This window comes from Nannobrachium achirus (assembly GCF_963921795.1).
Source record: "Nannobrachium achirus genome assembly, chromosome: 9".
NCBI classification, from domain to species: domain Eukaryota; kingdom Metazoa; phylum Chordata; class Actinopteri; order Myctophiformes; family Myctophidae; genus Nannobrachium; species Nannobrachium achirus.
Genome location: NC_137818.1, coordinates 3,467,149 through 3,484,495, shown reverse-complemented (window position 1 = coordinate 3,484,495; position 17,347 = coordinate 3,467,149). Strand labels below are relative to the sequence as shown.

The 17,347-nt window shown below is 41.4% G+C and overlaps 1 protein-coding gene across 1 annotated transcript in view; it reads right to left on the bottom strand.

The window, feature by feature from the left end:
• Positions 1 to 369: 369 nt before the first annotated feature.
• Positions 370 to 17,347, bottom strand: part of LOC308291804 (acid-sensing ion channel 1B-like) — a gene marked incomplete at both ends in the record, with an annotated part of 29,904 nt that continues 12,926 nt past the window's right edge. Inside the window, 8 exons of the mRNA XM_080733936.1 lie at positions 370 to 489; positions 3,181 to 3,260; positions 5,364 to 5,455; positions 6,253 to 6,406; positions 7,295 to 7,351; positions 8,755 to 8,905; positions 12,343 to 12,470; positions 17,032 to 17,097. Of these exons, the coding sequence (XP_080590062.1) occupies positions 370 to 489; positions 3,181 to 3,260; positions 5,364 to 5,455; positions 6,253 to 6,406; positions 7,295 to 7,351; positions 8,755 to 8,905; positions 12,343 to 12,470; positions 17,032 to 17,097 (848 nt within the window). The remainder of the gene's footprint in view (positions 490 to 3,180; positions 3,261 to 5,363; positions 5,456 to 6,252; positions 6,407 to 7,294; positions 7,352 to 8,754; positions 8,906 to 12,342; positions 12,471 to 17,031; positions 17,098 to 17,347) is intronic.

Below are 17,347 nucleotides of genomic sequence, written 5' to 3'. Positions count from 1 at the left end.
AAACACTTGATGCGGCGTAGTTTTGCTTACTTTTTGAAAAGTTAGTTTGGTAAATCCATTTTTTAGTTCAACTCGCAGCGACTGGCAAGAGTCACAACTCTCCACACTCTCTCTAGCATTTAAACAGGGATTGGGGAAACAAACAACAGGGAGGACCAAAACAAAGCAACGCTGCTTCTTCTGCTTGTTTCCAGTTTAGGCCACGCCCAGACCGGATCACACGGCCCGTTGTAAACCAATAGCAGGCTTTCCTCCGAGGTGGAAAGACTGGTGATGCGAGGTTAGTGCAGTCCACTCGGCAGGGCAGATCAGGGCAGGGCAGGGCAGATCAGGGCAGCCCAGATCAGGGCAGCCCAGGGCATGCGAGGCTCAGTGGAAGTTGGTGACGTGACATTTGACGTCGTCCAGACTCAGCACGGTGCCCTGGTGGTCGTTGCTGCTGCTGTGAGCCTTCCTCTCTGAGCAGCGACACAGCTTGTACTTCAACACCTGCATGAGAGGACACATAATGAGACACAGCTTTACTTCAACACCTGCATGAGAGGACACATAATGAGACACAGCCTGTACTTCAACACCTGCATGAGAGGACACATAATGAGACACAGCTTTACTTCAACACCTGCATGAGAGGACACATAATGAGACACAGCTTTACTTCAACACCTGCATGAGAGGACACATAATGAGACACAGCTTTACTTCAACACCTGCATGAGAGGACACATAATGAGACACAGCCTGTACTTCAACACCTGCATGAGAGGACACATAATGAGACACAGCTTGTACTTCAACACCTGCATGAGAGGACACATAATGAGACACAGCTTGTACTTCAACACCTGCATGAGAGGACCCATAATGAGACACAGCTTTACTTCAACACCTGCATGAGAGGACACATAATGAGACACAGCCTGTACTTCAACACCTGCATGAGAGGACACATAATGAGACACAGCTTTACTTCAACACCTGCATGAGAGGACCCATAATGAGACACAGCTTGTACTTCAACACCTGCATGAGAGGACCCATAATGAGACACAGCTTGTACTTCAACACCTGCATGAGAGGACCCATAATGAGACACAGCTTGTACTTCAACACCTGCATGAGAGGACACATAATGAGACACAGCTTTACTTCAACACCTGCATGAGAGGACACATAATGAGACACAGCCTGTACTTCAACACCTGCATGAGAGGACACATAATGAGACACAGCTTTACTTCAACACCTGCATGAGAGGACACATAATGAGACACAGCTTTACTTCAACACCTGCATGAGAGGACACATAATGAGACACAGCTTTACTTCAACACCTGCATGAGAGGACACATAATGAGACACAGCCTGTACTTCAACACCTGCATGAGAGGACACATAATGAGACACAGCTTGTACTTCAACACCTGCATGAGAGGACACATAATGAGACACAGCTTGTACTTCAACACCTGCATGAGAGGACCCATAATGAGACACAGCTTTACTTCAACACCTGCATGAGAGGACACATAATGAGACACAGCCTGTACTTCAACACCTGCATGAGAGGACACATAATGAGACACAGCTTTACTTCAACACCTGCATGAGAGGACACATAATGAGACACAGCTTTACTTCAACACCTGCATGAGAGGACCCATAATGAGACACAGCTTTACTCCAACACCTGCATGAGAGGACACATAATGAGACACAGCCTGTACTTCAACACCTGCATGAGAGGACACATAATGAGACACAGCTTTAATTCAACACCTGCATGAGAGGACCCATAATGAGAGACAGCTTTACTTCAACACCTGCATGAGAGGACACATAATGAGACACAGCCTGTACTTCAACACCTGCATGAGAGGACACATAATGAGACACAGCTTTACTCCAACACCTGCATGAGAGGACACATAATGAGACACAGCCTGTACTTCAACACCTGCATGAGAGGACACATAATGAGACACAGCTTTAATTCAACACCTGCATGAGAGGACCCATAATGAGAGACAGCTTTACTTCAACACCTGCATGGATGGGAGGACATAATGAGACACAACTTGTACTTAACAGTTTTACTGCCAGATGTTATTATTTATTTATTGGGTCTGGTGCCAGCAAAAAGCGGCTTACCTTTGCGACATTATAGTAGATAGATAGATTAATTTTTTATATCTTTTTTTGATTTATTTTTTATTACACAACATGTACTTTGGCCATACTGGCAGCAGAGGGCAGCCTCATGCAAGAATTAATGTTAATTGGCTGCGCTTGGTTGCCATAGATTCAGACCACTGAATCACTACAGAGCAACAGATCCACAGAAAAAAGCCAGGAAGTGATTTGGTCTCCATTGATGCTAACGTGTAGTGGATTTTTGAGAGCAACATTACGGGAGATATTTTTACTGTACACGGCGGCGCGACCCCTCATCAGCTTACGGACATCAATAAGGTAAAAGAACGAGCGTTCGTATTGGCTTTGAGCAAGGTAGAGAATTGGGTCGAACGGGAACGTCCGTAGCAGTATAAGAGTTAAACACCAGCTCTGGTCCATCGCGTCACCTCCAGTGACGCTCTGACAGACCCGTCGGCAAATGAATAGACCGCGTTTTCTCAGCCCCTACCAGCGCACAACTTGAGTCAAAATAAACAAAACTACTTCACTACTCACCTAACCAAAGGTAGTTTTGTGTTACTGAAAGTCTATTCTCCGCGGTGGTGAGCCCCTCAGCACCCCACCTACTCTGTAAAATACATTATTTTTGTCATGAAATAAAACGCACCCACGTCGAGCCACCCGGCGGCCACCGCAGATACAAGGTTTCACAACCCGGAAATAAGCGGCGGTCGAGTTGGATGCACTTTATTTCATGCCAAAAATAGTGTATTTTGCAGATTGGGTGGGGTGCTGAGGGGTTCACCACCGTGGAGAATAGACTTTCAGCCACGCAAAACTACCTTTGGTTTGGTGAGTAGTGAAGTAGTTTTGTTTATTTTGAGCGCTCGTAGGGGCTGAGAAAACGCGGTCTATTCATTTGCCGACGGGTCTGTCAGAGCGTCACTGGAGGTGACACCATGGACCAGAACTACTTCAACACCTGCAAGGACAGAACATACAATCAGCTCCTTACCTCATAAATGTAGTCCAACAACTCCTCACCTCATAAATGTAGTCAAACAGCTCCAGAATAGTGAGGATGCTGGCTCCAATGAACAGGCCCATCTGACCACCGATGTCCCCTGAAAGGAGACAAGAGCTTCACGAGGAGCTACTCAACCTCTGTGAGGAGCATCCAGTGGTGTAAAGTAACTAAGTAAAGGGCTGGGTGCAATAACCGCAATACCGCGGTTGTGTAATGCTTACCACGCGACGAGTTCATAACCGTGATTGTACCGCGATTATTTTTTGTGTATGTATTTATAATGTATTTATTTTTTACATTCAAAACAACCTTTTGGGGAGATACCGTGATACCCTATACCCTGAAGAAAGCAGTGTTCTGCCGAAACGTTGGTTTCCCTGTGCTCTGCGTCCTAAAATAAATATTGGCACTTTGGCCACAGTGTGTGTGGCAGCTACGTACTTTATTGAGATACCGTGATAGCGCCATACCCTCGGTAAACAGTGACTTATAACCGCAATAACTAAAAATCCATACCACCCCAGCCCTTATTGTACTTAAGTACTGTACTTAAAAATTATAAGAGTTATCTGTACTTTGCTTGAGTATTTCAAATGTTCAGTAGTTTTACTTCTACTCCACTTCATCTCAGAGTCAAATGTTGCACTTTTACTCCACTACATTTACAATATTTGAAAACTTAAGTTACTTTGTATATTTATCATTACAAAACATACATTCTAAAACGGCTAGTTCCATTCCTTGATTCTGATTGGCTGGTTTCCCTTAATTGCTGTTGTATATGAGGCTATAACCCACACCTTGAATCAGTTTATATCAAACCCAGGTGTGTTATTTCTTTCCACAGTGTTCCACAGTTAGTGCACCAATTATCTGCACCTGTGTTGTTGTTGGCAAAAGGCTGGGAACTACTTTCTTGTAGCTGGGGACTACTTTCTTGCAGAGCAGACCTTATAGTGAATTATTAGTGAAATAGAACAGTTTTATTTGGTACATGTATATGATTTTTCATGTTGCCATATGTGACTCAGCATGACTGAGGGGCAGTCATTTCGGAAGGCAGGGTTTTTCACTACTGCTAATATGACTTGCCACAAATGCATCTCAAAATATCTACTTTCTTGCAGAGCAGACATTATAGTGAATTATTAGTGACATAGAACAGTTTTAATTGGTACATGTCTATGATTTTTCATGTTGCCATATTGTAACCGTTTTAGAAAAGCAATAAGCCACAAGAGGCTAGTGGTTACCTGTATTTTACACCGGCTGAGAGGGTTGGAGACACTCGGCTGCACCTCGTGTCTCCCTGCGCCTCTCAGCCAGTGTAAAATACCAGGTAACCACTCGCCTCTTGTGCCTTATTTCTTCATTAACCACTTTCAGCCCTATATACATTTTGGCCATTTGAAAATAGCCGATCTACAAGCTCACAACGTGTTGCGACGCATTGTGAGCTTGTACTGTAGATCTGCTACAGTGAGTACTTTTTTCCAGCACTAATGCAGAGCTTCTCAATCTCTTCCGAGCACTGAAGCCCTTCTTTGTCTAAGGTTACATACTATGCAGTTAAAGGGATATTTCACTGTATTACAACTTTTTGTATTTTTTAGGGCTGGGACTTTTAATTACTCATTGACTCACTGACTCATTTCAATTAATTAATTACAGAAAATGAAAATAAAAAAAATATATATATGAAAAAGGTAAATGTAAAACCATGGCCCCCTCACATAGTAGGAGGACAGTGTCAGAGTCACCAGAACCAAGAACGGTTGTTTTCGATGAATCTATCATTGTTAAAATGGAGTTACAATGGGTGTTCTATAGGAAGGGGGCGTGTCTGATAAAAATGAATATCAAATATCTAAATACTGAATCAAGCAACTTAAAAACTGTCCCGGGAGTTCACAAAGGCCTGAGTAGACGATACAATGACCATTGATACAATGATCTTTAGAATGAAACCAAACAACATGAGTCTCCAAAACGGCTGTTACCTAAAAGTCCTGCTACTTCATATGCCTTCCTCTGCTCGATGGTCTGTTACCTAAAAGTCCTGCTACTTCATATGCCTTCCTCTGCTCGATGGTCTGTTACCTAAAAGTCCTGCTACTTCATATGCCTTCCTCTGCTCGATGGTCTGTTACCTAAAAGTCCTGCTACTTCATATGCCTTCCTCTGCTCGATGGTCTGTTACCTAAAAGTCCTGCTACTTCATATGCCTTCCTCTGCTCGATGGTCTCGTAGTTCAGAGCCTCGAAGAAGATGTCCAACACCAGGATGTTGTCCCTGTTGACATAAAGATTCATATAATTGGTCCTCATGATAAAATAGCACCATTTCTTTCGACTCGACTCTGTGTCTCTTGAAAAGTGGCAAAGTCGTCCTTTAAGTACAAAAGTCACTTATAATCTGTTGCACAATGAAGCTGCGTCTCTCGCCACATTCACAACGTGGCAACTGGCGTTGTGAGCTTTTAGATCTGCTACTGTATGTTTTGCCACGAAACAAGGTATGAATAGGGCTTCAACATGCCTTCGGTACAGACCCAGTTCACTCTGTAATTATTAAATCTGCAAATGTACATACATGTATGTATGTATGTCCTAGGGCAGGGGAAGGCGACCTTAGATATGGGGTCCCAACATTGGCACAGGGGAGGGTGATCACTGGCACACTGGCATACGTGTGAGAGAGAGGTTTTTGTGCCTCAGCCTGATGGCCTCAAAAGTCTAGTAGTATCTTCCCCCCCAGTCCAAAGGGATATCCCTTTTGACTGATGGTTAAGATGTTAGACTTCACGTGGGAGACGGGGTACGAATACCGGGCGTTACATATGCAGTACGAAACTAATGTCACACGACATCACCTACGAAAACAATGATAGCGAGCCGGCAACTTTTTTGCGACCATTGCAGCTGATTTCTTTGTTTGATGAGACCCGTTCCATAATGCTCAATACCACCACCGGTAGATAGCTATTTCAGATTGCTTCGTCGGAACTTTCTGATAAACAACAACTTACGAGATGTACTGCTCGGTCTTGTTGTACTTCTTGGCCAGGTACTTGATAAACAACAACTCACGAGATGTACTGTTCGGTCTTGTTGTACTTCTTGGCCAGGTACTTGGCGGAGGCCTTGCTGGGGATCTTGACGAAGCTCAGCTCCTTGCTGTAACGCGTCATGTTGCACGGAGTCTCACACACGCAGAAGTCGTTGTCCCGCTCCACCAGGAAGTCTGGGACAACAACAATAAAGCAGCTTTCATGACATGAAATGCAGCTCGAAATTCTTTACTGAGCAAAGATGAAGCACTAAGTGATTTACAGAGGAAAGTACAAATGATTAACAGTAAAGCAGAAAAGAAAAGTAAAACCTTAAAACAACAAAAAAAGGCAAATCAGGCAAAACTGTTAAATCCATGAAGCTATAGGGATCTACAAAAGATCAAACTATAGGATCTACAAAAGATCAAACTATAAACCTATAGGGATATACAAAAGATCAAACCATGTGCCTACTGTATAAGGATCTACAAAGGCTCAAAGTTTCAAAACGACATTAAAATAATAATGAAACAGGCAAAACAGTGAGGATATGAATGAACAGCACAATAACGACACTTCTCTCTGAGGTGGATCACGGAGCCCCATTTGATCAGTGGCGATCACAACATCTCTGATCCAAATATTGTACTTACTATTAGTTAGTTACTATAGTTAGGCCTACTTTGTAGATTTTGATTATTATTACAAAACATACATTAACCACTTCAGCCCTGTATACATTTCGGCCATTTGAAAATAGCCGATCTACAAGCTCATAACGTGTCGCAAAGCGACACATTATGAGCTTGTAGATCTGCTATTTTGAAATTATGTTGTATATTTGAAAACTTTAACTGGGACATTCTGCATAATGAGTGCTTATACTTTTGGTGCATTTCAATACAAATATTTTGTGTACTTTTTTGTACTTTTTTGTGTGTGTGTGTGTGTGTGTGTGTGTGTGTGTGTGTGTGTGTGTGTGTGTGTGTGTGTGTGTGTGTGTGTGTGTGTGTGTGTGTGTGTGTGTGTGTGTGTGTGTGTGTGTGTGTGTGTGTTAGAGGATAGGATGGCTTCCTTACCGAGAGCAGGATCGGCACACTCTTTGTAAAGCTCTGGGGTACAGTACGGAGCATCACCTGAACACAGCAACCAGAGGATCATGTATTATTGTTCTATAACTCTGAACACAGCAACCAGAGGATCATGTATTATTGTTCTATAACTCTGAACACAGCAACCAGAGGATCATGTATTATTGTTCTATAACTCTGAACACAGCAACCAGAGGATCATGTATTATTGTTCTATAACTCTGAACACAGCAACCAGAGGATCATGTATTGGATGGATGGATGGATGGATGGATGGATGGATGGATGGATGGATGCCTTTATTATCCCAAGGGGGAAATTCACTTGTCCAGTTGTAGCACAGCAGTATACAGTTATTTACAAAGTTACAGAGAAGTAAGAAAAAAGATAGAAAAAAAAAACAAGAGCAGTACAGTACCAATAAAGAGAAGGTGCATCAATAGAGGGGGCGAATAATATATAAGTATATATACATAAAGTGTCTTACAAAAAGAGACCATAGCAGTCAATGCTAGTTAGTGCAACAAGTATCTCACTGTCATTTTTAAACAAAGCAAAATACTCAGAAACTACCAACACAACCTAATAGTGCAATGTCAGAAATCAGTGCAAAAAAACCACAGTATTATTGTTCTAACTCTGAACACACAGCAACCAGAGGGATCATGTATTATTGTTCTAACTCTTTGTAAAGCTCCTGAACACACAGCAACCAGAGGGTCACAAAGAACATATTCAATAACAAGTTTACACACTGAACAGAATACCTCAACAATAACACTCTCCAGCTCTTCATTAAAACCCATTTAGGCCTAGATAGCAAAATAGCAGATATACAAGCTTGTAGATCTGCTATTTTTGAAAAAACATGTTTTTTTTTTGTTTGTTTTTTCCAAGTCTTTGAACAGATTTGCAAATCGTCAACGTCATTTCCTGGGGCGGTACTTCTGTTTAGACGTGGTTCTCAGTTTGCCATTTGAAAAGATATGTCAAGGACCCCCATAAGAGAAGATGTTTGCGGCTCTATAGCAGTGATTCGCAACCATTATAATGTCAAGGACCCCCAGTTTGACATGCCTTAGGCTACGGAACCCCCATTTAATGGCATTTCTATCTATGAGAGCCCAATTTAAATATTGTAAAATCAAGTTTAATTTAGCCCGGGTGCACAAAAGGAACCAAACTAGGGCCCATTAAGAGCAACATGGAGAGACCCGCTACTGAACAAACAATTTATTATAACTATCAGAATATTCAACTTTTAACTTTTTAACAACAGACATTAAACCTCAGAACAGGTACACATTATTGCGTATCATTATTTTATGCTTTAACTATTGAAAAATAAAATCTACAAGCTCGCAAGCTTGTATATCTGCTATTTTTCCACTGGTTAAAGCATTCAATAATTCTAGGCCCTAAATGGGTTAAGATACCAGCTCTCTCACCGGGCATGTGCACCATGCGACAGTTACAGTTGTCCACCAGGTATCGCGTCTCGCAGTCGATGCGACACGCTGTGATGCTGTACGTCTCGAAGAAGTCTGAGTCCATGGGAGTCACTTTACAGTCACCCCAGGGTGGAGGCAGGTAGATGAGCTGTGGAGCACAAAGGATATATAAAATATATTACTGTAAACCAGGGCTACTCAACTTAAGATGGCTCAGGGGCCACTCAGCAAAATACTAAAAGTCCAAGGGTCGCAAGCTAAAAAATATGGCTCTATTTTGGACTTTTAGACCAGGGCTTCCCAAACATTTTTGTCTCAGGGCACCCCATAAATATTTTTTTAATCCGAGGCAGCCCTACATTATAATTTTCACTCCCAGCACCTTATATTTATAAAATATCGTCGTTGTCGGGTGGAAACCTTGTATGTCCAAAACCTTTCGATTTCTATTTATCATCTGAAAAATGTACTAAACTAGTGAAAACATCAGATCTACAAGCACATAGATCGGCTGTTTTCACTAGTTTTGTGCGACCGTCTTGTATGATGAAGCAGGGCTTTGCTTTACCAAAAGACGTACACATTTGAAACTTGGAGATACGAGGTTTCTGCCCGACAGTGACGATATTTTAGTGATTATGTTGCGAGGAAAACGTTGACATAACAGCCATTTTGGTTAGAACTGACGGAAAATAACTTTGTACTTCAAGTTTAAAATGATACTAAATATTTTTTCCAATAAGTGTCCAAAAAATTCCAAATATTATCAAATGATCTCGCGGCACCCCTGGACTGCCGTCGCGGCACCCCAGGGTGCCCCGTCACCCACTTTGAAAACCCCTGGTTTAGACAATGATTTTGAGCTATGGAGCAGCACTACCTACAGTAACAGTGGTGGAAAAAGTACTCAAATGTTTTACTTAAGTCAAATTATTATTATCAATACTGCAATGAATACTCCGTTACAAGTAAAAGTCTGTAATTCAAAATGTACTTGAGTAAAAGTACAAAAGTATTGGCATCAACATGTACTTAAAGTACCAAAAGTAAAAGTACTCATTATGCAGAATGTCTATTTTCAAGTTTTCAAATGTATAACAATCTTTTGAAAAAAGCAGAGATACAAGCTCACAATGTTGTGAGCTTGTATATCTGCTATTTTCATATGGCGGAAATGGTCAATGTATGTTTTGTAATAATCTACCAAGTAACTAGTAACTAAAGTTTTCAACTAATTGTAGTGGAGTAAAAGCGCAATATTTGTCTCTGAGATGTAGTGGAGTAGAAGTAAAAGTACTGAAAATTGGAAATACTCAAGTAAAGTAAAAAAATATATATATATATTATATATATATACTGTGTATGTATATATATATATATATATATATATATATATATATATATATATATATATATATATATATATATACACACACACACACACAGTATAATCTATCTATAAATGCGAGAAGTCTCTGCGTGTCTGCGTGTGTGTCTGTAATCCACGTATCTCGAGAACCGTTCGTCCCACCGGCTTCAGATTCGGCACGCACGTTCTCCGCCGTGGCGCGGAGTGCAGTGCCGGGCCTCGACCCGACCCGACGCACGTTTTTTCCGAAACGGCGCAAAACCTTCGGAATCTCCTTATGCGGAGCTGATTGTTGACGGAGGAAATCATGTCATTGTGACATCACTTCATAAAAGGCTCTGACATCACGTACACCACATGACCCCACACTCCTATGACAACACGGGCATATTTACATTGTTCCCGAGTTGGCCAGGGCGCCGACTAGACGCTCGGCCGCCCATCTCCATATATGGGCATAAATGGACGTATCGGCGCAAGCGCTGACTCATTGTGACATACAATGGACGCAATCTCCGTATATGGGCATAAAGGGGACACAGATACAGAGATCTCCATATATGGGCATATGGGCATTCTGACATCACTTCTGCTGACTCAAAGACAAACAGGCAAACAGATGGTCAAAACGGGTCCTACAGAGATCTCCATATATGGGCATATTTACATTGTTCCCGAGTTGGCTAGGGCGCCGACTAGACGCTCGGCCGCGCATCTCCATATATGGGCATAACGGGTCCTACAGAGATCTCCATATATGGGCATATTTACATTGTTCCCGAGTTGGCTAGGGCGCCGACTAGACGCTCGGCCGCACATCTCCATATATGGGCATAAATGGATGTATCGGCACAAGCGCTGACTCATTGTGACATAAAATGGACGCAATCTCCGTATATGGGCATAAAGGGGACACAGATACAGAGATCTCCATATATGGGCATATGGGCATTCTGACATCACTTCTGCTGACTCATTCTGACATCACTCCTGTACTTTGCACGTGTTGAATCTCTATATATGGAGATAACCGACGCATCTCACAAGCCATGGGCATAAATGGACACACGCAAACAGATGGTCAAAACAGATCCTATGACAACAGGTATAATGGGGTTTGCATTAAAGGGCGGGGCATTCATCCCCTATTTACATTGTTCCCGAGTTGGCCAGGGCGCCGACTAGAGGGCGGCCGAGCTTCTAGTCTATCTAAATGCGAGAAGTCTCTGTCTGCGTGTCTGTTTGTAATCCGCATATCTCGAGAACCGTTCGTCCCACCGGCTTCAGATTCGGCACGCGCGTTCCCCGCCGCCGCGCGGAGTGCAGTGCCGGGACACAGAGAAACGAAATATCAGTTGGATATGTGGTGTGAAATAGATGTGAGGGCCTCCTAGCAACCTGAACTCTAGATGTGAGGGCCTCCTAGCAACCTGAACTCTAGATGTGAGGGCTGCATAACGACCCCAACCTTTAGTCATTGAAATATGACTAGACTAGATTTCTGCCCGAAAAGTGGCGATTTACCTGGAGGCCAACTCCATATTTGGACAAGACTGACGACATCTTTGATGACGTGAGGTTTCAGTCAGCTTAACTTAACTTAAGCTGGCTCCATATTAACCATGATAGATTTACTGAAAACAACTGTCCTTTTTTCTGGTGACTCCTGACACCCTCCGAATATGTGAGCAGGCTGTGTCTTTTCGATAACCTTTTTTAATTGATTTGTTATAATCATTTATTGTATTTAATAATTTTCATTTCCCCAAAAGATTAATAGAAATCAATGAAAACATTTATCGAGAAAACACGCCCTGCTCACGTATTCGGAGGGTGTCAGGAGTCACCAGAAAAAAGGACAGTTGTTTTCAGTAAATCTATCGTGGTTAAAATGGAGTTTGAAGTTATAATGGGTTTGTATAGGAAGGTCCTGGAAGGGGGAAAATGGGGGGATATGAATATCAAATATCTAAATACTGAATGAAGAAATTCAAAAACTGTCCTGGGTGTTCCCAAGAGCCTGATTAGACGATAAAATGACAAAAAGCTTTTTTGAAAGTGAAATATCCTTTTAAAAACAGATTACATCGAGTAGGAGGGGCTTTTGTCAATGGGGATGTGTTCCGTTTCAATGATTTTCTACAGTGGACTTCAAACTACAAAGAACTGTTCCTGTTGCAAACAGGGTACAAAGTAAACCCGGGTTAGTTACGTACCCTCTGCTCCTGGCAGGACACGAAGGTCTGGAACCCGGGTGCCACCCCGAAGCCCAGCTGGTCGATGAAGGAAGGCTCGTCCTGACTGTGGATCTGAACTTTGATCCCTGCTTCGAACGACGTCTCTTCTGTCGGGAAGAAACAATAAACACAGACCTGGGATCAGCACGAGGTTCCTTCCTGGGTTAATTGCGACCAAAAGTTGCAGTTTAACCATGAGAAATGTCACAGCTTGTCCGCGTGCAGACGTGTACACATTTTTACGGTCTCTGACATCATGCTCTGATGTCACTGTGATGTCCGGCACATCTTGTCCACGTATCCGTGTATCTTTGAAGGTCAAGCCTGACACTGTGGTTCCTTTGACACATCACTGTGACATCACAGGTGATATCACAGGTGACATCACCTATGTAAAAGTCCATAAATGGGTATTCCCCAGAATCCCTTTTATGCCCATAATATGGGCATTGATGACATCAGGGATCTTCAATATTATATTGAAGATCCCTGATGTCATCAATATATATCACTGGCCAGATGGCCAAGAATAAAGGGCGAGGTTGCATGTCGCCCTGAGGCGCCTTACTAGTAATAAAAACACAGACCGCAGTGGTGTTGCTAGGTTCTCAATGTAATGGGTACCGGGACCCACAGGTGGTCATTCAAATGGGTCCCAGAATTAATTTATGGGTTCCGCGACGACACACGCATTATGTATCAACGGTGAAGACATCAAAAAGGACTTTAATTTAAACAAATAGTGGCAAATAGCTACTTGTATGTAGTTAATAAAGGACAGAAGCATGGATTTACAAGACAATCTCAATCATCTCATCAATAATGCCAGAATGCACAGCTGTGGAGACACCACCACATGCAGCTCAGCTGGTGCAGTGAAATGACTGATAGCAGGAAGAAGAGAGTTGTATGCATCCCCGGGATGCAGTGATGCCTAGTTTAATGCGTCCTTTATTTAAAAGAATGCGTCAGGGACGCAGGATGCATGGCTATAGTAGCATCCCTGCAGACCTGGGATCAGCACTTGGTTCCTTCCTTGGGGGTTATTTATTTCCAAAGGTAGGGTTGATAAATAGACACCTTACACCAGTGTTCATTTCCTCCACTAAAACTACGACAGAAAATGTCCGTCGACTACCTTACTTCACTGATGAAAACGAAATAAATTATATAATTGAACTGAATTCTCCATGGCATGAGTAATCAATAGAAAAAAATTACATTTTGGGGGTGAACTACACCTTTAAAACCATCATAATTCATAATGCATGTACTGTATGTCTATTGATGCAGGAGGTCTATTACACTATTAAAACCATCATAATTCATAATGCATGTACAGTATGTCTATTGATGCAGGAGGTCTATTACACTATTAAAACCATCATAACTCGTAATGCATGTACTGTATGTCTATTGATGCAGGAGGTCTGTTACACTATTAAAACCATCATAACTCATAATGCATGTACTGTATGTCTATTGATGCAGGAGGTCTGTTACACTATTAAAACCATCATAATTCATAATGCATGTACTGTACTGTATGTCTATTGATGCAGGAGGTCTATTACACTATTAAAACCATCATAACTCATAATGCATGTACTGTATGTCTATTGATGCATGAGGTCTATTACACTATTAAAACCATCATAACTCATAATGCATGTACTGTATGTCTATTGATGCAGGAGGTCTATTACACTATTAAAACCATCATAACTCATAATGCATGTACTGTACTGTATGTCTATTGATGCAGGAGGTCTATTACACTATTAAAACCATCATAACTCATAATGCATGTACTGTACTGTATGTCTATTGATGCAGGAGGTCTGTTACACTATTAAATCCATCATAATTCATGCTTGTGTCTATTGGAGCAGGAGCTCTCTCTGCAACAATTCTTAAACTTTCATTTGGTTTCGTTTGTTTCAAATCTCAGACATGTACGGCAGTTTTGTGTATGATAGACTATACTTAATGTACCCTATATTGAAAGTGTGTGTTTCCAAAAAAAAAAAAAAAAATCTTATCTTATGATAATGATAAAATAATATCTTTCTCCATTGAAGTGGATGAGAGTGGATGGTATAGCGTCGCCTCGCAGCGGCTATTTTTGGCAAATAGGTTTGGAGTAAAGTAAAAAAAAAAAAACAAGTACAGAATGAAAGGTAAAATGTACAAAGTATCGATGATTTAAGTGGTTAAATGTCTGGAAAAACACATTAACACAAACATAGACTGATGACAGTGCTGTCAAACAAGTCTATGAAAATCTGCAACACAATTTTATACAACATGTAAAGGGGGTCCCTGCTTTATCTCCCTCTCAGCTAAGGGGTCCCTGCTTTATCACCCTCTCAGCTAAGGGGTCCCTGCTTTATCACCCTCTCAGCTAAGGGGTCCCTGCTTTATCTCTCTCTCAGCTAAGGGGTCCCTGCTTTATCTCCCTCTCAGCTAAGGGGTCCCTGCTTTATCTCCCTCTCAGCTAAGGGGTCCCTGCTTTATCACCCTCTCAGCTAAGGGGTCCCTGCTTTATCTCCCTCTCAGCTAAGGGGTCCCTGCTTTATCTCCCTCTCAGCTAAGGGGTCCCTGCTTTATCTCCCTCTCAGCTAAGGGGTCCCTGCTTCCCTGCTTTATCTCCCTCTCAACTAAGGGGTCCCTGCTTTATCACCCTCTCAGCTAAGGGGTCCCTGCTTCATCTCCCTCTCAACTAAGGGGTCCCTGCTTTATCTCCCTCTCAGCTAAGGGGTCCCTGCTTTATCTCCCTCTCAGCTAAGGGGTCCCTGCTTTATCTCCCTCTCAGCTAAGGGGTCCCTGCTTTATCTCCCTCTCAGCTAAGGGGTCCCTGCTTTATCTCCCTCTCAGCTAAGGGGTCCCTGCTTTATCACCCTCTCAGCTAAGGGGTCCCTGCTTTATCTCCCTCTCAGCTAAGGGGTCCCTGCTTTATCTCCCTCTCAGCTAAGGGGTCCCTGCTTTATCTCCCTCTCAGCTAAGGGGTCCCTGCTTCCCTGCTTTATCTCCCTCTCAACTAAGGGGTCCCTGCTTTATCACCCTCTCAGCTAAGGGGTCCCTGCTTCATCTCCCTCTCAACTAAGGGGTCCCTGCTTTATCTCCCTCTCAGCTAAGGGGTCCTTGACCTGAAAACGTTGAAGACCCCTGCCTTAGGGAGTCTTACTGGTGTATATATAATGAAAATATAGTACAGTAAACAAAGCACCTCAAATTAACCTGAGTACAGTATATGTAGGCTACTTACAAGTACTACACGACACCACTCTGCTTAACCTCAGTGTACCACTAGATGGCACTATAACTCAACATGCTGTCAGTAAAGTCACTGATTGATTGATTGTAGAATTCATTCTAAGTTTGCATAGGAAAAGGTACAGTTTAATGACAGTACAGTTCACTGGTACAAGGTCAACTAAAAGGATACACTCAGGAAAGCACATGGCTTGTTTACATTGAGATCCTTTATAAAACTCATCTAACATTGAATGACAGACAAACCAAACATTCAGATTGTCACCAAAACAGGCTTTAATGAAATAATTGGTTTTATGTTTCAGAGATATGTTTTAGTTTAATGGTAAGGATTGAAATGAAGAAAACAAGAAACTATAACTATCACGTCTTACAAGAAACATTTGAAAAGAAAAGAAAAAATACAGCAAACATTCTCAAGTAAATCATATTATCCATCATATCAATACAAATTAGAATAAAATAAAATACATTAAACTGAAAATTGTATCCAGTATTGTATTGTGAGAAATACAGTAGATGCATAACAATGTTTACTGTACTGTTTTAAGAATACAGCACTTCATTCTATAAGCTCTGCTTTAACTAAACATGATGTAAAAAAAAAAAAAAGAAAAACGTATAGGCCTACAAATCAATCTAAATAATGTTTTATATTTTGTAAAAGTAAATGCTCTTGAAACTTTCATAATTCCTTGAAACTTTCATGTTTTCAAGATACATTGCACATTCAGCAAATTATTTATTAAAATGAAACAATACAGAACTTCATTAATCTGTATGAGACATGGTATTAAAATGAAACAATACAGAACTTCATTAATCTGTATGAGACATGGTATTAAAATGAAACAATACAGAACTTCATTAATCTGTATGAGACATGATATTAAAATGAAACAGACATTCTATAGGCTCTGCTTTAACTACTACTTAATGAAAAAAGAAAAACGATACCGAGTAGACTTCTAGACCTACTGCACATAAACAGACAACAGAGCTCCTAACTTTAAATGCATTTTCAATCTTTTTTTAATTCTATTTAAATCGTTTTGAGAAGGAAAAAAGGCTGCTATTTACAACATGTACAGTATATGACGTTGCAATGTGATATAGGTCTGTTTACGCAATGCTTGCTTTGGCAATGTAAATGTGTGTTGTTCTTTTTTTCTCATGACAATAAAGCTCCTTTGAATTGAATAAATTGTTTAGAATTACAAGGCAGACAAAGCAAAGCAAACACACAAACGACCAGCTGTTGACACACTTATCATGTAGCTGTAGCAACACAACACACAACTGATGCAATGTGAAAGTGATTGATTTCACTACAGAGCCTTTTCACACATCCAAAGGAAAGTTCTAGTACATGGTTCATCGAACCATCCATACCCACTCCAATGCTCAGCACAGTCTTCTCTTCCTCCACCGTCATCAGGCTGACCACGGTCCCAGTACCTGGAGAAGTAGTTCCATTACATTCATTACAATACTGTACTTTTACAAGGATACTTTTTCACTTTCATCTTTTGTTTTACACCTGAAGGACATTCTAAAAACACCTTCTAAATACCACTGGTGTAAAGTAACTAAGTATATTTACTTAAGTACAATTTTGAGTTATTTGTACTTTACTCGAGTATTTCAAATTTCGAAAAATACTTCTACTCTACTACATCTCGGATCCAAGTATTGTACTTTTACTCCA